Below are 24,187 nucleotides of genomic sequence, written 5' to 3' on the forward strand. Positions count from 1 at the left end.
ACAGAATCAGTTATCAGGTAAATGTGCTGGTGAACCCAAGGCCACACACACAAGGTCAACATTTGACATTAAAACATCAAATCCAGTGCATCAGCCCTCTCGTTAAATGCAGTGTCTCCGTATTGCATTTACAAATGAAGCCTGTTAACGGAAATCAAAATCGCATTTACCCACGCCGTTCCACTCCCCACCTCTTTAAGTTAGTGTCTCTACGCGCTCAACACGGCCAAACCATCGCAATTTGTCACTGTCGGGGAGCCCAGGGGGGCTCTTTGTAAAGCTAAGTGTCAATAAAGAGGAGGAGAGACATGAGTTGACCCGGGAGCAGTCACTTGTCTCCTCGATCCCTCTGGCTTGTCGAGAGGACCGATGGCAGTCAGCCGATCACTTCTCATGTTTTTTCGCCAAGCAAAGCGTCTCTATCTTTCCCGCTGTCAGTCTCAGTGTTGAATAGGTGCTTTGGCTCTAGCAGGAGCTGAAGGCTTTATCAATGGTTAAATAATTACGACCAAGACATTGATTTCCTCAACAGCAGGAAAGTCGCTGAAGGGTGAACGATGTTCTTGTGGAGTTTAAAGGGGGTAGAGACGATTATAGTGGACATTTCTGAGAAGATGCCAACATTTCAGTAGGAGCCGCCTCTGTGATTGTCTTGACCCTCCATAAACACCTCAAGAACGTCTTGAGACATGTTTTGCTAACTGTTTTTAACTAGAAATGCCATGCTAAAATGGTGGTAGCCACTGAAAAATAGTTAGACATTGTTACAGTTATCAAAATACTAACTCATGAACTCTAGGAGTCAACCAGGGTCATAGGAAAATATTTAGGTCAAAAAGAGAGAAGTGTTACCTAAAAACCGTCACATTGTTCTAAAATTTTATGACTTTTTTAATTCTGCAGAACACAAAAGATGATATTTTGGAAAAACGCTCAAGTGTTTTTTGCCCATACAATGAAAGTCAATAGGGTGCAAAGTTGTAGTTTTGGACACCATTCACTTTTATTGTATGGACCGTTAAAACATTCCTCAAAATATCTTCTTTTGTGGTCACAAAAGAAAGAAAGTCACATTTTGAAGAATATGAGAATGTGACTTTTTGAGTGATTTTGGGTGGATTTGGATATTTCATGTCATATTCATTAATTTCAGTCAGTTTTACTTTTCTGAAGTCAGCAAGTACTACTGCATAGCAATTTTTGTTCAACATTTTTGGAAAAAATCCATTCATTTCATCCAACATAATTCGCATTTCGACTTCATTATCATCAAAATGTAGAGGACACAGGTATAACATTTTTCCGCTCATGGCATCAACACTTGACTACGAGATGGGATGCATCTCAAGTCCCTGAGGCCTGGCTGTGGGGTCTCTTCCAAACACCTCTGAACAACACCGCATACAGTCATGGCACGCAGCTGTTTCCCCTTTACTCTCACTTTAAAGGAGCAAGGCAGTTCCCACATAGGTAAGCTATAATTAAGCCGGCCCGTCTTGTTTCCTTGATCTGAATCGATACGTCTACCCTTGTGCGAAGAGAGGGGAGATCAGTAATGCATGCGCAAAGGCTCATAACAGGTGCAAATATTCATTTCCTGAAACAGACCAAATAATTTGGAAGTCGGTTGGGATTGATTAACATTCGAGGGCTGGGACGGTTCAATATTTACGCCTTGGAGACCCCCGGCCGGGGCCAAATAATGGTGCATAAAACTGCAGCTATGTCTTAATTAAATGCAAGATAATAGGGGCAGGTTTTTCTTGTGAGCCAAGCAGTTTGGCACTGACGGGTCGTAAGTCATGTGGAAGATGTGAGGCCCGGCTCTAATCAATACACATATAAAGCAAGCGCATGTGTGTGCAGACACCCTTTGAAAACATATTGATGCAGCGAAGCACATGTAGGAATTTATTTTCCGTGATTTGTGACAATGCGCTGCAGCTCACTCAATGCGTTCGCTTGTTGTTGTCATCAAACATGCTCATTTAGATTTCGCTCAAAAGTGCAAAACCTTCCAATCAGTCCTGAGTGCTCTGATATTTTACAAATCTGGTGGAGAGGAGGAAGTGGGCCGGTGCAATGACCCTAATATTTAAGGGTTATTTCTTTTGCCCGCTGTCCTTTCATTCCACGAGACAGAAATCAAAAGCCTCACTTCTGGCGCTTCGGCGAGAGGCTCTCTTTGAAACGGCAACCTCATTAGGAGCCTTAAGAGGCTTTCAGACTTTATCAGGCTTTAAAAGCCGCTGATATCTGTGCATATACACGGTGCAACGCGGCAACGGGCTCGTGCTTCTAAAGGGGAGTGAAAGGATGGCACTTTACCTTTAGCCACACTAGCTTTTGTCATGCATTCAGTCAGTTCGCCAAATTCCAGCCATTCCGCTCCGATTTCGACACTTTGCTTGTGTGACGTGGCTACAATTTGCTTTCATCTCTTTGCTTTTTGTTCTTTATCTGTTACTACACATTACTTTTATGATTAGCTTTAAATTGCAAACAACTTTAAGTGTGACTGGTGATCGTTAGCCATTAGGGTCGTTATCTGAATGCCTACAAACGCTTCAGATAAGTAACGCAGGCAAGAATCTACATCTGTGGATTTACTCTTGATAAAGGAGAGAGGAACTCTCTGTATTACTCTTGACAGAGGATTTGTTTTGTGATTTTAGCGTTACACTTGAAGCTTAAATCTGTAATCTAATTTTGACCCAAATCACTGGCATTGAAATATTATGAGGCCAAGACTTTTTATGCCACAGTTTCTGCTGAATGGATTTAAGTATGCTAAAACTTGGTGAATGGTACTTAGAGTACTACACTGTACAACAGCGTTTTAGTGCCCACATTAAAAATAAACAAATGTTCAATTTTACAATAAATATTTAGAGAAAAATCGTATGATAGGCCTTTAGTTGTTACATATCTAATATGCATGAATATATAGTTGAATTAATAAAGTAAAAATTCAAAAGTAAAAATTACAATAAACCATAATATTATGACATTAAAATGGTAATATTTTAAGGGGGAAACCCCCCCAAAAACAAGTTATTAGAAAGTTGCAGCATTATGAGATTAAAGTAGCTAAAACTATGTCACATCATCATTTTATTCTCAGAATTTTATTATTATTATTAATAGTAGTAGTAGTAGTAGTATTAATATTGGTCATATGTAATAGGCATGCATGTAGTTAAATTAATAATTAAGAAGTAAAAATTACAAGAATAAAGCCATAATATTGTGACATTAAAATTGTAATATTTTAAGGGAAAAACAGTATAATTTAGTATAATTTATTTTATTTAGTATCATTTCTATAATATAATTTATTATCATTTATATAATATTATCATTTTCTTATCACTTAGTTCACAAACTTTACAATTTAATTTGTATAATTCCATTTAATTTTTAACATTTTTCATCTTATTTATATCACATTTATGTTTTATTTTCTATTTAAATGAACAAAATCAATTTTTAATGGTTTTAGTTAACAATAGCAACAAGTAACTGAAAGCATAATTATATTATCACTTTAAGCATTTACTAATTGCAATTCCATGTTCAAGACTCCATTTGGGCCTGAACATTACCAGCAAAACCTCACTGAATCCAGAACACGATTGCAACTGGCACTAAAAAGCCCATCTCAGGTGAACCGCACATCCGTGATCTGTTTGTTTTTCCCCACTTTCAGAAAGCGCAGACTGGCTGGATTTGCCTTCGACAAAATCTGTGGATGAAGTGATTGAGAATACACTGAGCTATAGCTACTTGTTTTCCTTCTCCATCTCACAACTCTTCCTCTGTCCCGTCGGATTCCTCTCTTCCTCTGCCTTTGCCAGAGCCTTATTACAAGCTGTCAGCTTATTGTAAAACATTAGGAAAGCAGAGGGACACTTGCTGTAACTGTCTTATCGATCTGGGGGATAGATTCTGTGATTTAACGCCCAAGCTTCCCATATTTCCACATTTTCAGCCTCCTATTAAAGCCTGTGCTTTCCTTTAGCTATTGATGTATCAACATTAACTGTTACAAGCAACTACAGAAAATCAATGACCAACTTTTATTACCGGCTGCATAACACGCTAGCTGGCTCACGCTCCAGTACTTAACAGACAGGCTGGGCCCGAAACATGCCCTGCTCATGTCAGGTGTTTCCTAAGTGATATCTGCACTGGAAATATCAATCATACGAACTCCGGCTACTTTCTGCCTGTTTGTGCAGATACTTGTCCCAGAACGGAGCGCTTGGGTGCCATTTTTATGATACCTGGCCTGCAATGCTACAAGATTCACCGCTAACAACAACTATCAATATCCGTAATGTTCTGAACTTTTGCATTCGATTCGGTAGCCACACCTTTAGCGATCATTCGCAGCTTTAACTAGCAATGCACATATTCATTTCCAAGTATAATGAGCTTGCGCGCTATAAAATAATAATAGCTCGCCGTTTCTGTTTATCACATGAATCGAAAGGGATGCATTTGAAAAGCAACGGCGTGGCAAAAACAGATCACCTTTAAAGATTTATGAGACCTGCGGTCCTGCCGGGACAAACATATACAGACTTTGTTTTTCCGATCAATGGGCTGAAGTTCATTATTCACTCTCACCGCGGTCGTGCTTTGCGTTTTTGTGCATTGTAAAGGGGTCTTGTTATTCTTGCCTGTGCATATCTGAGGTTTTTGTCCTGTTTCTTCTTTCTTACGTGACTTGAGGTCTCACTAGCTCATCTACGGGTGCAATGCTACCTTATAACGTGCCAATTAAATTCTGCAATTTCTCTTGGCTTGCGAAGAGAGCCCGCTAGCCCGGGACCTTCAATCTGGCTGGGGAGACGCGAGCCGCTGTGGATGTGATAGGATGTATCTATTGATCAGGGAGCCGCCAGGTCTTATTTAAACATTGCACACAAACACAGATAAGGGCGTTACACAAGCTCTAACATAAACTCCCCCTGTCATTTCTCAATCGATTTCATAGAAAGAGTTCTGTGCCGTGGACATGTATAAAAGTGACCCGGTCACAGCAGAAGGAAAACACTCAGCCCTCATGAGCACTCAAGTCAAACATACACCAAACAGCTGAGCAGACGTGCCCCTTGAAAACACTACTGTCTGAATGGTTTGTAAGCTGTTTGTGTATAAATAAATCATTTATATTTACATTTCTTTTTTATAATTTTATCATGTTCAGTTTTCAGATACCATACTTTAGGTAATGTCAATGGCATAAAATTATAAAAAGGCAAAAAAAAAATAATCTGTACAGTAAACCTGTAAAATATATATTACAAAATGTAAATATATTCAGAATACTGTACAATAAATATTTAATTATATATTTTATAATAGTTTACAATCCGTGTTGGATTAACGCATTACAAGTAATCTGAGTTATGCAATCTAATTACTTTTTCAAGTAACTAGTAAAGTAATGCATTACTTTTAAATTTACAATGAAATATCATACTTTTCATATTATATCATACTATCATTACGCAATGATTGTAATGCAATAGGGTAATGTATTGTAAATGTATCTTTTCATATAATGAATTTTATGTATATAAAAGTTTTTATATATATATATATTCAAGTTTATTGGTGTATCACTATCCACAGTATATCAATCAATATATCAATAAATAAAAATATATAATAACAATGTATAAATAACGTATAAAATAATCTCAAAATGTGTATGCATAATACAAAAAAAAAATACAAATATAAATACAAATAATTTATAGTCATAATAATAATGACTAGCTTACTCTACATTCTTTTTTAATAAAAATATAATAATGTGTGAAAAATTTGAATTGTGTGTGTAAATATATATATATTGCTGTCTAATATATATATATATATATATATATATATATATATATATATGTACATACACACAAAAAAATATAAATTAATTATATATATAATAATTACTGGCTAACTGTTAAATTGCCTTTAAAATTATATATATATATATATATATATATATATATATATATATATATATATATATATATATATATATATATATATTAGGAAGCATAATGCCACAACTGACAAATTATAACCATGTAATTAGAATTGTTAAGTGTTATAATGCATATACTTCATTAAATGTACAAGCTAAGTACACCAAATTAACAAACTAAGTAAACTGACTTTTATATTAAAACTAAAAGTATTCTAATTATAAAATCGTTCTCACAGATACGTCTTTTAAAGTTGTGACTTAACGGATGGCTTTGGCTTGTGAATATAATGTTGCTATCAAACATCTGTCAAAATCAGTATCACAAAGACATTCATGTGTCCAGTGATCATCTGTGGGGCATGAGAGAGCAGCTAAGCCCTAAAACCGTCCCCTGTAACCAGAGCCCGCTGTTAAACATGACGGCACAAATGAGCTGACAGGTGCTGCTACCATGTCTCTTGTTCTCCTTTTCATCCACCTCTCCTTCCTCACCCCATCATTGTATTTAAAGCAACAAAGCCGAGGAATGCCTGCACCGCCTTCTGATTGGAAAAAATGCCCCATCATCAGTCTTCCTGTAATGTAAACTTGTGCGGACGGTGTGGGATTGGACGGGTGTCACACTACAGGGACAAATATAGAAATGAGAATTCATCTAAACATTGTCTCACTTGGGGGAGAAGGTTTAACAAGAATGGCAAGAGAGAGATGTGAGGTCACTAAGAGACGTGGACAAGGGCCGTGTGTTGTCTGTCAACAGTGGGAATGCTGGGAAGTGTGGCCGAGTGGGGTGTTGTCTATTCCTGGTGTTTTCCATGCTTGGAGACCATCTTGTCATCGGACCATTATGTGGCTCATTGCCATTTTTATGACAATGTGGACAATGCGATTGAGGACATGAAATGATGGAGGAGGAGGGGCTTAACATGTTAGAGCATGTTTAGGGTGATGGAGTTTCCTTCAAATGTTTGCGCCATTCATCTAGACGTGCGTTCAACTTCAAATTGTTGTTCTACCATGACAGTAGTTAGCCTAAAAGAAAAAAGAGACAGTAAAATATGTAGTTTATGCAAATACTTGCTATTGTGTCGCTTAAAGCACTGCTTAGAATGCAACACATATGAAACATTTTAAAATGCAACAATAGTGCTAGATTTACATATTTGCAAAACAAAAATTGGTATATTCTGATATATTGCTATTTTTTAAATATATTTTTCATATATTCAAAAAAGCAATTATTATTATTTATTATTATTTTTCATATATATAAAATGTATTACAAGATTAGAAATGTATTTTCTTGCTGCAATTTTGTAATATATTTTGGCATTTTCAGGATTAAATGTTCTATATTTTCAATTTGAAAAAATATGTTTCCTTACACCATGCTGTCTACAACATATATGTAGCATATTTTCTGCAAATATTTTGGTCTGAGAAAATATTTTTTCTCATATGAGAACTAAATCATTCATCGTCCAGCAGTTATCTGAGCAATTTGGGAATTAAAAATATGCTTCATTTTATGTATATAATCTCTGAGTGCTTCAAATCTTATGATGATATTTTATTACTGTTATGCTTCTTGCCAGTAGTTAAGTTAAAGCTCCACAAATTAGCTTAACTTTGACAGGAAGCTTACAAACACATCATGCAACGTTACCCTCGAGGTAAAGGAGACTGCTTCTTCTAAGCAGAATTAATTAAACCAGAATTTACACTCTTGTCTGTCAAAATACAGAAGCGGCTTTAGTATGCGTGTGAGAGAAAGACAAAAACTGAGAAAAAACTCCATCGTTTGGGTCAACACATGCAGGATTACTTGGCTACTTTTTTATCCGAAGCAAACACTGTTATGTTCAAACATGAATATTAAAAAATAAAATAAAAAAGTGGTCATATAAAAGGAGGAAAAATCATGCTATGGGTTAACTGTCCTTCACTCAGGAAATATACATCCCCAGGCGCTGTGTTGAATTATTAATTCAAATTTGTCAAAAAAAAGGAGGAAGAGGGGAAAAAAAGAGAGAGATATTGATGGAGGCTTGGCTTTAATGACCTCATTAGGTGTGTGGTTTCCACTAAGGGCAGGATCTGGACTGCAGGTATAGTTTTTGGGGGATACTTGACCCCTGAACGATTTTCTGTCACTTTATTATAAACAAGAAGAGCTCAACGCACCTCCCCATTTCTGCGCATGCAATCCACTGGCACGAAAACGTGTTGAATGCAAATATACAGATGCTCAGAGGCGTCGTGATAAGATAAAAATGGACAGGAAGGAGTCGAGAGAGTCTCGGAAACCCGTTTCTCAGAAATCTGCCTCTCAAAATGATGGTATTCCAGACACTTTTTCCCAGAAATGTGATAGATAGATAGATAGATAGATAGATAGATAGATAGATAGATAGATAGATAGATAGATAGATAGACAGACAGACAGACAGACAGACAGACAGACAGACAGACAGACAGACATCTGAAAGGTAGACAGACTGAGGACAGACAGACGGAAGATAGACACACAGACATCAAGAGCTGAAACTAAGACAGGTAGACGGAAGATAGACAGGCAGACAGACGGACAGACATCAAGCCGAAAGGTAGACAGACTGAGAACAGACAGATAGATAGATAGATAGATAGATAGATAGATAGATAGATAGATAGATAGATAGATAGATAGATAGATAGATAGATAGATAGATAGATAGATAGATAGATAGATAGATAGATAGATAGATAGATAGACAGACTCAGCTAACTGTCGATGAAGCCATTTCATTTATTTCCTTCCAAACACAGTTTTATCATGATCATTATCGTGGGTTCAGCCCACACCCTGAACCTGCGAGCTCCTGACAGTGATTGCGCCAAAAGATAAGCAGATGTAAATATATTTTCCCTCACCTTAAGAGCAGCCAGAGTGCCTTTCAGCTAGCATTTGTAACAAGAAACGTTTGCCCCAGCTTCTCGTGTTTATTTCATCACACCTAAGGCATTTTATTTCTTCCCTCCCCGCGTCAAGTGCGCGGCATCTAAACCGGGACGTCTCTTCTACCTGCTCAGCACAGCTATGACGGGCTTACATTTGACATAATATATCCCCAACTGTAGCAGTTCTGTTTAATTCCCTTTCATAGCGGTCAGGGGTGACCAAGGACGAGCAGATTGAGCCCTTCACGTCCCTCCTGGCTTTACGTGGCTTTGTCAGGAAGAACAAACAAGCGATGAGCTCATTGATATGCAGTGTTAAAGAGAATAAAGTTTAGATGGATCACTGCTGCGACTGATTTTGCATCCAAAATATTTTCAAACCACCTAAGCAGAGGTAAAACGCATTGAGTAAATAGTATCACCAGTGACCAGGTGGACATTGGCCACAAGCAGAGCTTCAGGGGCCGGATTTGATGAAAAACGGGTGTTTGGAGGTCAGTGGAGTTCATGCACCGCCCCAATTCCTGATTGGTGCGAATCTGGAAGAAGTTAATGATGAATAAAGATGAAATTTTGACATGCTTGACTGACTATATGTTTACAGCACGCTGTAAAGCCAAAGGGAGGGAGATGTTTTGCCCTTTGAGACTCTTTGTACACAGTCATAAACTTTTGCAAATACACAATACTGTCCTGAATTGTCCTGCTTTTAAACAATATTTGTTTCTGATTAGCTTCCAACGGGAAGTCATTCATTACACTGACATCAGCCTGGTAGAAATGTCAATGGATTAATCATTTGCCTTTTAAATTTGGTATTATGATTTAATTGCACATTGACTGAACTGTTAGCGGTGAAATTCCATATCCTTGTATATCTTTATATCCAATATGCATACTAAAAAATTGTAATCAATATGCCATTACTGTAGTGAGCTGATGAACAAGTTTGCGTATGGCGAATGCGGTCTTGCTATATTTGTGCATCCATGTCAGTGTACAAATGAACCAACCTCACGAGGGCTTTGGGGGCTTGCCGGCATGAATTTCTTGTGGAATTATCTTTTTTTCACTTAGAAAATCCTTTCTAATTTTTGTGCTGGGGGTGTCTGTGAGTGGATATGTGAGGTCGTCTAGCATGAGCTCTAGTCAAATGAACAATGTATTCCTCAGGACCTAAGGGTTTAGAGGCAGGCAACATCCCAGCCCTAGTGCACAATAAGGCTGTTTCAAAAAAAAAAAAAGAGAAAAAGTTGATAATTAGTCCCACAGTGGCTAAATGTTGAGATAGAAAATAAGAGTGCTTACCATGCGATGCTTCAACCTGACTGGATAACTGCTGCTTGTACGTTTTTCCTGCTTTTTTTGGTATCTGTCAGCAGGGCATGATTAAGCATTTCTTGTCGTGGATAAATTAAGCAAACACGTTAATTCTCTCCTCACAACCTGCCTCTCTTGCTCGGGGCGGAAGAGATCAAGCCATTGTCATCGATCAGTCAACTCTTTTAAACCCTCCCCGTGCTTCGGTTTTTCATGTTCAAATGCGGCCCCACAATAATTAGCAATTAAAATTTGACTTTTTTATTGTAATGTTAATGTTTATTGTAATGTAATCTTTAATTATTATGGAGAAATTAAACAGCCACAACTTTCTAACAGAAATTTCTAATGAGAAACCATAGTAACTACATTTGGAAATTCAGCAAATCGGGTCATTCAGTTCAATTCAGAAAAATGATTCTGCAAGTTGGCACTCAGAACTTTTCCTGAACATTTCTTGAAACTAAAACTGAAACACAGAAAAGACAACATATAGAGATACAAATATAGACAGACAGACAAATTATATATAAGACAGACAGACAGACAAATGATATATAGACAGACAGACAGACAGACACAGACAGACAGACACAGACAGACAGACAGACAGACAGACAGACAGACAGACAGACAGACAGACAAATGATATATAGACAGACAGACAGACACAGACAGACAGACAGACAGACACAGACAGACAGACAGACACAGACAGACAGACACAGACAGACAGACAGACAGACAGACAGACAGACAGACAGACAGACACAGACAGACACAGACAGATAGATAGATAGATAGATAGACAGACCATTCAAGTTTTTCTGCCACTCTTGCTCTGTACTTGAGAGGTTTCCTTAAAACTCTCACCCTCAAAAACAGCTTGACTGACAGGTCTGTGTTTGTTTACCGCTTTTTGCGAGGGCTAAAATAACCCATCTGGAGCTGGAGATTTGTAATTGGTCATCTTCTGGTTAACCCCTCCCCCTTCCTTGTCCTGATTGTGCCTGCTGGTGTCACCCAGGGGTCAAACATCCTCAACAGTGCCATGAAGGACTCATGGCTTGTTCTACAGACCTCATTACATTGCTGATGGAGTCACTTCCCCTACACCCCCTCTTTTTTGTGTCGGCCGAGGCAGTCTCGATTATTTTTAGGGGAAAAGAGAGCAGGCAGAGAAGTGTCAGCTGGCTCATTAGATATGGCTGGGTGGGTCCGAGTGCTTTCACGATCGTTCGGACCCCAGCAGTCTCCATTAGGAGGGACTACAGCGGGATGACCATGCTCCCGTTCAACCCCGGGTCAAAGGGATAAATAAAAGATCACATGAGGTGGCCCCTCAAAACCTGATTAAATAGAGCCACACGCCAGGGATTCATTAGCAGCTCCTGCCACCACAGAAGCATCTGAAACACAGGAACACATGCAGCTCACCGCAACACATTAACACGCCATAAATTAGAGACATGACGAGGAAAATGTAGAGCATAAAAATCTGTTGAAAAACTAAGAGGCATTTGAGATCTTGATCCCTGGAGATCTGTTTCCCCCAAATTAATTCGCTTTCTCATCAAAATCTCATCAGAGATTTTAAGCATGGAAAAAAATATATATATGTATGCTACCATTCAGAATTTTGGAATAATTACAGTTTCTTTATGTTTTTGAAAGAAAGTCTTATATGCCCACAAAGGCTGCATTTATTTGATCAATAATACCACAATGCAGTGCAATATAATGGGCAATATTATTATTATTAATAATTGCACTCCAATAATAATTGAGCAGCAAATCAGCATATTACAATGATTTCTGAAGGATCACGTGACACTGCAGACTGGAGTACTGATGCTGAAAATTCAGCTTTGGGTCACAGGAATAAAATACATTTTAAAATATATTCAAATATTTCACAATATTACTGCATTTTTGTTCAAATAAGTACAGCCTTGGTGACCATATGAGACTTCAAGATTGATTTTCTGATTCTGATGTCAAGTGTATATAACCTCAACCCACGTTTCAGTAAGCCCAAAATTGTCTTTATCTCATCTTTCTTCAGACGTCAAGAACCTGGAGAACTTCCACCTGGTGGAGAGCGTCCAGGAGCAGGTCAACGCAGCACTGCTGGACTACGCCATGTGCAACTATCCTCAGCAGACGGACAAGTTCGGCCAGCTGCTGCTGCGGCTGCCGGAGATCCGGGCCATCAGCCTGCAGGCCGAGGAGTATCTGTACTACAAACACCTGAACGGTGACGTGCCCTGTAACAATCTTCTTATAGAGATGCTGCACGCCAAGCGTGCCTGAGGACCGGAGGCGAGCCTTTCACCTCGACACATCGCACACACTGCTCCCAGCACCACCTCAGTCCAGCGTCATCACCAGACATAGCCTTCGACCGATGCGCACTCGCTGCATGGGTTTGCGCTGGGCCGGACACTTTGGATCCGAGAAGCCCATAGCGAGGGTTTGGCGAAGGGCAGATGCATTTCTGGTAAAGAAATGAATGAATCCAGAGTTATAATGACCTCTAGACTGCGGATTTGTCATAGCATTGTCGAACCATGACTGTCAGTCGTTATTTGTTATGTGTGCAGCTGATCGAAACGTCCACCTTACACTCAAACTTGAGGGGTTTAAGATTACTGGGAAAGGACGGGGCGCTCCTTCAAGACTGGTTTACCAGCATTGACCCAAAGTTTCCATTAGGACCTGGCCATGTGGCCTTCCTCTGTCTGTTTTAAGGCACACAAGCTGGGCCAGAGCCAGTAGGCAGAGGTAAGATGGACAACCAGCCATTGCCCGCATCTGCGCCAATTAAGACTTTATTCCAACCCCTCATCAAAAAAACCCTCTTTTCAAATGGACAGCCATTTCTTCTTCTTTGTCACTCTGAGGCTGCTTTTACCAATCTTTCATCACCAAAAGTGGAAAAGGATGAATATCAGAAAATCTGTCAAGAACACGTCCAGGTAGAATTTAATCTCAAAATCATAAGAAGGAAATTACAAATTATTGATGTCTAATATTTGGTCCAATAGCACGAAAAAAAATGTATAAATTATTTTATAGAATTATTAGCAATTTTATTATTAATTTATTTTTAAAAATCAGACTTAAAAAAATTATTTTGGAGTTAAATGTGCTAAATTGTCATGACAATTAATAAAAATGTAACAATTCACAATAAAAGAGAATTTTGGGAATAAAATTATGAAAGTAAGAATTAATAATCATTAACCATTTTATTATGAACTGAATTAAAATTATTCATATTAAAAAGAATTGTGGAGGGAAATGTGCTAAACGATGATGATCATTTATAATAACCTAAATTTTTTGGAGTAAAAATTTTAATTGTCATGGAAATAGGAATGAATAATTATTAACAATTACCAAATTAAAGCAAATATAAAACCTTCATAAAAATAATTTCTTATTTTTTGATTTGTGGAATGCATTGTGACCTGGAAATGTATTTATTAAGATTCTCCCTAAAAAACTCAACACACTTTTTTCTATTTATTAGTGTAGATTTTTCAGTTCGATTGGAACATTTTGCAGTTTGTTCATCAACAAATGTGAATACGAATACAACGCAGTCTCAGAGCCTGTATGAAGAAATACCGCCTCCGTCAAGACAAGACCAAAGCCTGCAGAGAACAAAAAAGAAAGAAAGAAAGAAAGAAACAACCTTAACTATCAGTATTAATAATTTGTGATGTCACAGTCATGTGAGTCTTGCCTTATTTCATTTCCATGCTAGCTAACCGTGCTGATGTGAATTACGATATGTAAAATAAAAAGTACATATATATAAAGTATTAATGTTATACGATTGAAAAGAAAAGAGGTGTTTACATTCATGTGGTCATGTGGGAGATAACTGTGATGCGTTCAATTGCAAAGCAATGATTTCATATAAAAACTAAACAAAATGTTCAGAAAAGATTATATTCCTCTTGTTTGCTTTCTTAGGTGTGTACAGTTTTCATCTTTCTTAACCAGTACTTAATTATGTCGTGAGACACTAAATCAGAGAGGAATCTCACTTAATAATGAGCTTCGATTGTTTTTTTATTGTGCTGGCTTATTTCTGTGGACATGTTTTTACATTCTACGTTTGAAATGTACGTCACTGGTTAAGCTTAATTTATTGTTTTGGCTTCATCCATGTGCTCCTGCACAGTGGGGTGGGGTCATGACTAAATGTATTTGTTTACTGTAGCACGTTTTTTTAAAATGTAGATATGAGATGCAGTTACGGAGCTAAATGGTGATTGAGTGATTCACATTAAACAACCATCAGTCCTGCCACTGTAAAATATCAAGAGCTGTACTGAAGTGATCCGGTGAGACTGACTGGTGCATCTTTTCTATCGTGAGATTTCACTGAATGTTTTCATGATAATGTCTGTTCTATACCAAAGACAGCGTTTGTCCTTCACTTGTACTTACCTGTTTGCTTCACAATGAACGGATGAGAGCTTTGATAATTGGAGACTGCCGTTGTTTTTCCTGAACACTTCATTTGACTGTATTATATAAAACTGGTGTTCACGTCAACATGAAATCAAAATTGATCCCATTTACTTGCATATCTATCAGCTGGTGTCACATAGGGAAGAAAATAGCCAATATTATTCAATTACAATGAAAAAAAAAAACAAAGCAAACAAAACAAAACAAAACAAAAGCAGACGAAATGAAAGCAAAACAAAACAAAAGCAGAGGAAAAGAAAGAAAACAAAAAAAGATCATGAAAGGAAAACAAAAGCAAAGCAAAGCAATACAAAACAAAAGGGTAGCGAAAAAACAAAAGCAGAGGAACAGAAAGAAAAACAAAGCAAACCAAACAAAGCAGAGGAACAGAAAGAAAAACAAAGCAAACCAAACAAAGCAGAGGAACAGAAAGGAAAACAAAAACAAAGCAAACAAAAAAGCAAAGAGAAGCAAAAATAAATTAAAGCAAAAAAAGTGAAAGCTAAACAAAAAAACAAAACAAGCTAATGGAAGGAAAACTACATAAAACGGAGGAAAGGAAAACAGAAAACAAAAAGCAAATTGAAGCAAAACGAAACAAAAGCAGAGAAAGAGAAAGCAGAACAAAGAAAAACAAAACAAAAGCAAAGAGAAGGAATTCAAAACTAAGCAAAAGAAAAGCTGTAAATTAAACAAAATTAAGATTTTTCCTAAAAATAGAAACCTTACCATTAGCAGACATTAAGATGCTCTTTTGACGACAAACTTGGCCTTCAGCCTTCATTTTCCTATGAAAAATCTCTTCAAAAGTATGTGCTTGTTTCAGAAAAGTAATTTCCCCAAATCCACTGCATACTCACATTCAGCTCTATTTTAACGGCCACTATTCAATACCAAAAGTGCTGCCACAATTTTTCGGATGAAATTACCTGCTTTATGTGGAAATATGTCAAAGTATGGAAGTAAATTGGGTCGCAAATGTCATTTCATGTTGACTGCAAAATCGCCCACGCAGTAAAAAACTGTTAAGGTGACTGTTGTATCACACCTGAAATATGTTGATGTGAAAATGGCCACCATGGTGACTAATCCCAATCATCAGATGTTTTTTTTTAAACACACATGATGTTACACACCTTATCAATGTAAATGATTTCAGACAAAAATGCTGTAGAAAGTATTTTGTATGAGCACAACTGCTTTAATCAACATTCGCTGCATGGCATCTATGCCCCCATTTGTACATAAGGCCACTTCTTTATCGATTCTAGGGAAATTGGTTTGTATTTGCTTCGTTTTGTGACTCTACTGTGTTGTGTGTTGATCAGACCGACAATCTTAAGAAATCCAGTGCCCCTCGTTCCCATTTTGTTCCCCACCACCGGAAGTCCTGCAGCTGCTTTGGATGTCTGCTTACCTGCCTGAATGTTCGGATTGGGATTCTCTTGTTAATGCGCTGGAAGCCGCAGTCAGACCCGCATCTCTGATGTCACCTCTTGCCATAAAGAGTTTCCATACAAGCTCTTGGAATCTTTCCATCATATTTTAATAAATGACTATTATGCCAATAGTTGTCATTTTATTTCTATTTCTGGCATCGATGATCACTGAACAAGTTTCACCCTAATAATCATACAAACATGAACACTTGATACAGTTTAAAGAATAGGAAAATGGCTTCAGATTTCAAGATTAAACTGCCTATTATTTACAGCAAAGATTAATTATAGCTTATTCAAAATGAAACCTGTACAAAATAGAGTAAATCTTCAATAAAACATTCAAAGCAGTAAGACTGTTTGTCACAAATGAACTTATTGTACTTTACGTCAAGATAAATTACAAAATATATAGAAACATTAAAGGGATGGTTCATCCAAAAAATGAAAATTCTGTCATCATTTACTCACCCTCAAATTGAAACCAAAAAGATATGTTGTAATCAAACAGTTGACGGTAGCCATTGACTTCCATAGCATTTTTGTCCATACTATGGAAGTCAATGGCTACCGTCAACTGTTCGGTTACCAATACTCTTCAAATAATCTTATTTTGTGTTCAACAGAAGAAAGAAACTCAAACAGGCTAATGGAAGCAAAACAAAAGCAGAGGAAAGGAAAACAAAAAGCAAAAGAAGTTGAAGCAAAACAAATAAAATGCAAAACAAAAAGCAAATTGGAGCAAACCAAAAAAGCAAAACAAAATAAAAACAAACCAAAGCAAACAGAAGCAGAACTAGATCAAAAGCAGAAAAAGTCAAGGGTGAATAAATGATGACAGAATTGAAATTTTTGGGTCAACTATCCCTTTAAAGATATCATTTACACACTATCTGCACTTTACCAAAACACAAGACGTGAAGAATTGTTTCAATGAAGACACATGTCGCTGTTCTGCTGAGGAGGTGAATAGTGGGACGTCAGTTCGGCCTCCATGGGTACGTTCAGACTGCATTCGCTTGAAAGTCTGTCTTCAGGTTTTCTTAAGTTCTGCTGAGAGAATGAGAAATACAAATAAATACAGAGAAAATAACACATTCTAGCATACTTTTCAACCCCAAAATTGCACTTTGGCATACTTTTATGTTATACGTCTCACAAAAATAATATTCTTTAAAATAATATTCAAAATGCACAGAAAATGTTATGTTTTGGACACTTGCATGCATCTTAATTGCAATTAAAATCAAATGTATTACAGCTTCAATTTATATTAAATGCAATTGTTTGAATTTAAGAGTGCTCTTTTGTATATCAGAATAGATCTTTGGCCACTAAACAATTCCTAAATGTGCCCAAGCGTATACTAATATTCAATATTCACAGAATATCAACATGATTTCCACACTGATATATAGATATTTGTAAAGCAAAACTTCATTATTCTCAATCACACAAGCATAAAACCATATTTTCAAATTATAGCAAAATTGATTGAGCTGCATACCAAATTGTTCACAGGCACAAGCTGTTTTAAATCTAAAATAGAAAGCGTATATTTGGGCAAGAGCCCTAAACAAACACAACCGCATTTTGAGAGCCGTCCTGCTGAGCGACTGTGAGAACAGACTTCAGCAGTGACAGATTCATTCAGACCGTCAGTCAAAAACAACAAGAGATTACTATTGGATTATTTCACCACAATCATGAGTAAATATAACCTAGAATTAAACTGCAAATGGAATGAATTCACAGTTACTTCAAGGGACCTTAAAAGAACAGAAATACAACTTCAAAAGAATATTCAGAATGTAATGTTTTTGAACATTTCATTTCATGCAAATGTATTATAGTTCAATTTTATTATAAATGCAATTTAACTAAACTAAAAAATAATAGCTAATTTAAAATATTGATTCAAATTTATATATAGTAATTATATATACTAACTATATAAATAATAAAGTTTGCGAATGACTGTAAATAACAACTTATATATTTCCAATCATATAGATTTAAAATAGACATATAGACCACTTTCATAGTGCTTTATTATACACACACACACTTTTAAGATTTTTTTATTTTTAGGTGTATTATCCGTTTAGCCCTGTGACTTCTACACATACAGTAACCGTCTATAAATAATCAGCGCACATCAATAAACATCAGGCCAGTTATTTGTAGCGAGAAACTTTTAGCTCAGTTTAAAATACTGCTCGGAGCCCTTGACCCAAACTTTCCAGCTCCTGAAATGGACGAATTAATAGATGCATATTAAATAGGAGCACTTGGATTGTTATGCTAAACCTCACCGCAACATGCAAAACAAATGTGGTGGGTTTAAAACGGAACACAGCGAAGGTCATCGTCCTTTCATTTAAATGCATGTATTATACATAAGTTTATATATAAAAAAGAAGGACCAAAAAAGCACTAATGTGTATTTTCTATCCTTATTAGTCATGAGGAAAAAGAAAGGTAAAAAAAAAAAAAAAACTCTTTAAGCACCTGGACCTCGCTCTCAGCATTCCATTAATTACCCAGACAATGGCAACAACTTCAGAGGCAGATTTTTCAATTTCAGAAAGAAAAAGAGGTAGATAGACAGACAGAGAGAGAGAGAGAGGAGAGAAGAGAGGGGGAACGAGATAGATGGAGAGAGAGAAACGCATGTATTCAGGCTCTTCATGCTATACCAGCACTTAAATCCGACGGACCTCCCATAAAAAAGACTCAAGGTTACGTCCGATTGAAAATCCTCACAAACAACCACTTCAGAAATCCATTTAGAGCCAGTGCTAGAACATCTAATTCAAACATGTTGTCCTGTTAAAATGGTCGCGTAGTTCCTCTAAAACTCTTTCTCTGCTGCTGCCGCTTGCCGGGCCTCTTTGTAAAAGCGATTAAATTTCCACATTCTGAAGCACAAAGACATAATTACACAGGATCAGAAATGCAAACAGAAGGTCAGACATGAAAAATGACCTCTTATTGTCACAAATGATAGGCCGTTTTGCCAAGAGTAATTTGTAACAATACCTCAGCTCGCAGTTTGTTGGAAGAGCCAATGGAACAAACAGTGTTTTGTGAGTAATGAGAGTTCAATAGAGGCTAAGAAGCTCAAATGATGAAAAATAGGAAGCTCGCTTATTTCTTTATGAATTTTAATTCTATTTTAATCTACTCTCCCTCATGTCAGTCAAAACCCGTTCGACTTAAGGACACACTGAGTCCGAAATTTTCATATGCGTTTTTTTTCCATTTTTTCCTGTATTCATCATCCTTTCCTATCAAAATGCTTGCTACGGATGCGAAAATGCAGAAAATCGAACCCGATTTCAGAGGCAGTGTGTAAACGTGATCGACACAACGTGAGGTCGTATTTCGTTTTTAACGTGCGAACATTTTGGACTCAGTGTGCAATGACCTTTACTTTCTTTTGTGGAATACAAAAAGAGATGTTTTGAAGAATGTTACCGCTGCTCTTTTTCAGTTAAGAAAATACGGTTTCGAAACATAAGAAACGTCAAACATGGCGTCAAGTTTGAATTTGCACCAGGGTTATTATTAAGTAAAGTATTAAAAAAATTGTCGGTGTCGATAGCCTAGTGCCGTTGCGCTACGGGCGTCCTGAGTTCGAATCCGACTTGAGAACCTTTCCCGATGCCATCCCCCACTCTGATCTGTACCATCACAATAAAGGCAAAAACACCAAAAATAAATCGTTTTCGTTAATTGAAATAAAGCAGCAATAAAACTAAATATAATGTTAGATAAAAAACTAAGCTAAATAATATTAGAAATGTTGGCAAAAGTAAAACTCTAAAATTAGAAATAAATGACTAAAAATGCTAAATAAAATAAATTAAGCCTAATTGGTAAAAAAAAACATTACTAAAAACTAAACGAATTCAAATGAAAAATATAAAAATAAAAGCTAATTCAAAATACTAATAAAACATATATACAATAATTAAATAATACTAAAATTATGGTGAACAACAGTAAATAACAAACTAAGTTTTGGTCTATTTCCAAATAGACCAAAACTTGTTTGTCTCCATTTACTTATTATTATATTATATAATAATATATTATTTTTATTACTACTATTATATTATTATATGCACCTTAATTATATACTTATATTATTAAATGCATATTTATTCATTTATTTGTCCTTTTATAAGATTTAAACGTCTGCTTTTGAGTTTTACGCAAAAAATGAAAGTCATACAGATTTGAGAAGAATCTGGGTTTTGAAATGAAATAAGATTTTTAGATTGGTACTTACATTGGTAAAACATACCGTACTGTCATTTAGACACAAGTAAATATGGTTAAATATTTGAGGCTAGTAAGTACGAACAGAACCCCATAGTTACATACTTCTCTAAGCAGACTGTTTCACCAAAATACCTTTACAAAGACGACTACCATTCTTTTAAATTATGCCAGTGTTACTGCAAAATCTGCAACCTATAATAATTGTATAAGTGGTGCAGTTAAGCGCTACTGGTTGGAACGAAAGCCAGACTAAGAGTGAAGCTTCGTTAATGAGATCTGAGTTGCCTAAAACACTTAACGACGTGCCAATGGATCCAAGAATAATACTTCCTAAATGGCATGCTAACAAACGTGCGCTTATACTGCAACCAGATATCTGGCCATTGTATCACCAACCAACCCAAATCCTCAGAAGTTCAAATATCTGCTTATTTTTAAAAAAAACTAATACCATTATTAAATAAAACAACAAATCAAGGCTTAAATGTGTCGTGTTCTTTGTGAACTGCATTTGAGATTGGTGGTTTATGCGGATACTGTTGCTGGCGAAGACACAAAATATATTCTGTTTCAAAGGTCTTCCTGGATTCACCCCTTTTAATATAAGGGGAGGGTGTATCCAAGGTCACTTCCTGATTGTGAATCCTCCAATGAGGTGCAAGATTCAATGCTCAAGTGTTTCTTTGTGGTCTGAATTTTCAGTGTCAGAATTTTCAATACATGTGCTTGGAAATGTCACTCAAGGTCGTATGAGCGTGACAGGAGTTCGAGCAGACAAACATAACAAAATCAAACATGCTCTTTGTAGACACGGCTACATCTACAAAACCATGTGTGTGCTGCATAACATACATTTACCGCTCCACAAAGAGCATAAAATCATTCGTAACAGGCTGGAAAACTGGCAGGAACTGTTCAACCTTGAATTGTGACCCACTGATGGAGAGCTCAGGAAACAGCAGAAGATTGGGAAGGTTCACGCCGCGGCACAAGCAAATCAAACACAATAAAGCAACCGCTGCTAAGCACATGCACACACACGTCAAAACTACAGCTCTGGAATCCATCCGCCAGGCCGCAGACCGCTCAGATGTGCCAAACAAATTAGGATGCGTGTTTGGGAATAGGAAATTAATGCAAGTTTTGTTTTTTGCATAATTAGCACTGCTTACAATCACAGGATTCCGTTGAGGCGTCACAACAATTGATGTTACTAAACAATGAACGTTTTTCTTCACAATATGAAGCAGGTACACAAGTCAGTGATTTTCAGGGTAGAATTGGCTGAGGTTTGTCTTGTGCAAAGCAAATGCCTTGTGGTCTGTAAAAATTATGAAATGTCGATTTATATACATGTAAAAATGAGCAAAATTAACTAAATAAATTTCAATGTTTTACATTTTAGCATAGAAATATGAATGAATGAATATGGTTGACTGTGGAAACTTTTATATATATATAAAAGTATATAAAATTTTAAATTATCAATGTAAAACTTAAAATTAAAAATTAAATTTTTTTTTAATTAAAATAAAAAACTAATAATTAAAAATACAAAAGAAATTGATTTAAACTTTTTAGCATGAATGAATGAATTTCCGTTTTTAACATTTTAGTACAGGAATATGAATGACTGAATAAATAAATAAATTACTACAGTTGATTGTGACAACTTTTTAAATTATCAATGTAAAACTTATCAAATTAATACAATTTATTAAAAATACAAAACAATTTAAACTTTAAACTTTTTAGCATAGGAATGAATGAATGAATGAATTCATTAATTTCCATTTTTAACATTTTAGCACAGGAATATAAAAAGAAAGAAAGAAAGAAGGCTAAATAAAAAAATAGAACAAAACATGTAATAATTATTAACATTTTAAATTATATATAGAATTCTAAATTTTCAAAGTATGACATATTTGAAATATATCGTCGCTGTCGGGCGGAAACCTCCAATGTCCAAATTTTGTCAATTTCATAATTTTTCAAATAATGTTTTTGGAGATGCGAGGATTCCGCCCGACAGCGACAATATATTTTATCTTATTCAAAACAGCCAGCATGCCTGCTTGACCATTTCAGGACATTTGCCAAGAGGTATGAAGATGCAGAAGTCAAGGGAATGCAGCACATTAGTCTCCGTCGATCATTTTTCTGGAATTTGGTGAAGAAAGAGCATTGAAGAACCTTTGGCTATCTGCCTCGCTTTCTTCTGATAAACAGCTGTTCGTACACAGCAGATAGTTGATGGCAAATCGGCAGTTATTTAGTCTGCCAGTCGATCCTTGGAGACCGTTCAGTTCCTCTACAACACTGGCAGCAGCCACTTGATATCAGACAGCCTGTGCTCGCCAACGAACATGACACGCTCTGAAAGAGGGCCACATCAGAGGGCCGGAGCCCGGGACCATCAAAGAGAGCGTGGAGGGAGCTCCGGGGGGAACACTGGTGTGCATCTGTTTCAGTATGCATCAGAGAGGAGGGCTGCTTTGTGTCACCTGCAGAGAGAACCAGGCAAAGCCCGTCAAGCTGTCATTGATTGCAAGATTGTCGGTGCCTGCCGCCACCGTTAGCGTGTGTGCGCTCGCGAAAGGAGACACTGTATCTGCTTAACATCAGACAGCCCAAGGAATTCTGATTGACATTGTGTGATGTGTAAACCAACAGGCCGTAGATCATGCGCAGATGTGAAATACCTCTCCTGAGAACTGTTTACAGGGTGCTTTTGTAGAGTCGGGCCAGATTCGAATCCAATTTTCCCACATGAGCACCTTGGCTTAATTCGACCAGGGAAAACATGCTAATTGCAAGGCAATGCCTCCAGCTTTCACAGCCATAGTTTTCATCTATGTTTTCAACAATCATTGGTTATTCATCTTCATGTCATTCCAAACTAGTAAGACTTTCTTTTGTCTGTGTTTTTCGTCAAAAGACTATCTGAGGCAGACGTCATTGATCCTCAATGGGCACAAAACTTGATAGACTTGACATTGAAGTTAGGATCCAACTTTGCACAACATCCGTCTGTTGTGACCATACCATTAGCACAATTTGTGTTGTTTTCTCACAATATGCAGTCAATTACCATGTTTCTAAAATGCTTACATTTTCTTTTCATACAAGCTTACCCAAAACCAAAATCATGGATCTTTTTAGTCTTATTTACAAATGCTTAAACACAGCATGTCAAAAATTAAGAATGTCCCAAAACTTAAATATAGTACAAATTGTGACTTTATCTCAGAATTCTGACTTTTTTCTTGCAGTTGTGAATTTACAGTATCTCACAATTCTGATAAAGTCTGAATTGCAAGAGGTAAATTCACAATTCCAATATAGGACTGAATTGTGAGATAAAAAGGTCACAATTACGGTTTTTACTTTTTTTTTATTCTGTGAAGGAAACAAGCTTGCATAGTAATCAAAGCATCAGCTACCATGGGGGCACCATCCACATCCAACACATCCAATTGAATTTCTGCATAGGGGACCCTATTTTTTCTATTGTGCATTCTATAAAGTAATGACTAATTCAGTTTTAGATAGTATGTTGCCAAGTATGAACACAATGTAAACCTGTAAAAACACAATGTTAAAAATATAAAATGGTTTTCAGATGAAGGTAAACTGAAGGCTAAATTACAAAAAACTATGGATTTTTAAATTGTCTATTATATGCAGGTAGAACTGAGACATGACA

General features: G+C 36.6%; 2 protein-coding genes across 3 annotated transcripts in view; one reads left to right on the forward strand and one right to left on the reverse strand.

Annotated features, from left to right (window-relative positions):
* LOC306875479 (nuclear receptor subfamily 5 group A member 2) overlaps window positions 1–13,928 on the forward strand; it is a 54,190-nt gene extending 40,262 nt beyond the window's left edge. For both annotated transcript variants that reach the window (XM_079426091.1, XM_079426090.1), the window contains exon 7: window positions 12,327–13,928. In XM_079426091.1, the coding sequence (XP_079282217.1) occupies window positions 12,327–12,574 (248 nt within the window). In that variant the 3' untranslated portion in view covers window positions 12,575–13,928. The remainder of the gene's footprint in view (window positions 1–12,326) is intronic.
* Window positions 13,929–16,312: 2,384 nt separating this feature from the next.
* LOC306875478 (adhesion G protein-coupled receptor D2) overlaps window positions 16,313–24,187 on the reverse strand; it is a 91,866-nt gene continuing 83,991 nt past the window's right edge. Inside the window, exon 25 of the mRNA XM_079426089.1 lies at window positions 16,313–17,241. Within this exon, the coding sequence (XP_079282215.1) occupies window positions 17,119–17,241 (123 nt within the window). The 3' untranslated portion in view covers window positions 16,313–17,118. The remainder of the gene's footprint in view (window positions 17,242–24,187) is intronic.

The sequence above is a fragment of the Barbus barbus genome, assembly GCF_936440315.1.
Source record: "Barbus barbus genome assembly, chromosome: 9".
NCBI classification, from domain to species: Eukaryota; Metazoa; Chordata; class Actinopteri; order Cypriniformes; family Cyprinidae; genus Barbus; species Barbus barbus.